At 53.9% G+C, this 568-nt stretch overlaps 1 protein-coding gene across 1 annotated transcript in view; it reads right to left on the bottom strand.

Moving 5' to 3' along the window:
* The window catches only part of LOC109834614 (FT-interacting protein 1), a 3,294-nt gene that overhangs the window by 1,854 nt on the left and 872 nt on the right, over positions 1-568 (bottom strand). Inside the window, 1 exon segment of the mRNA XM_020402650.1 lies at positions 4-565. Within this exon segment, the coding sequence (XP_020258239.1) occupies positions 4-565 (562 nt within the window).

Below are 568 nucleotides of genomic sequence, written 5' to 3'. Positions count from 1 at the left end.
GGCGAGCCTCATCGCCAGCGAGGTTGAGCCAACGCGACGGAGGCTCTGCTCGATCGTCAACGCGACGAAATATAGATGATAATGGAACCTTCGCTTGTCCGACCGCTTGTCCAGCGGTTGCATCTTCGACAAAAATCGTTAGAAATGGATCGAATGGCTCAGCGGCGACGAAGACCAAGTCCTCGTTCCAGCACGGATTGGCTGAGCTAGATGAAGAGCAGAGTGGAACTCTGCCTGTTTTGAAAATTTGACCGCCTAGCTGAGCCTTGACGAAGAGCTCCGGCCCTGACGATTTCCCCGATTTTGGTTCAGGGAGAGAAGCCAGCCTCAGATCTTGGGTTTGAATCACCGTCAGTCTCAGGTACCAGAGTTTAGGCGAGAGATAGGCTTTTGATCTTGTGTGAACATTGGAGCCGCCAGAGTCCGATTGCCACGCTTCTTGAAATGCCTCATCGGCTTGATTGCCGATCCAAGCAGCGAGCATTATGTCGTTGCCTTCGGTCTCGCCTTCGAGAGTGTACCACTGAGGGGCCAAAGAACTATCCGGCGGCGATCGCTTCGGTAGCTC

This window comes from Asparagus officinalis, chromosome 3 (genome assembly GCF_001876935.1).
Source record: "Asparagus officinalis chromosome 3, Aspof.V1, whole genome shotgun sequence".
NCBI lineage: Eukaryota > Viridiplantae > Streptophyta > Magnoliopsida > Asparagales > Asparagaceae > Asparagus > Asparagus officinalis.
Note: the sequence above shows the minus strand (reverse complement) of the source record. Positions and strands in the feature narration are given on the sequence as shown.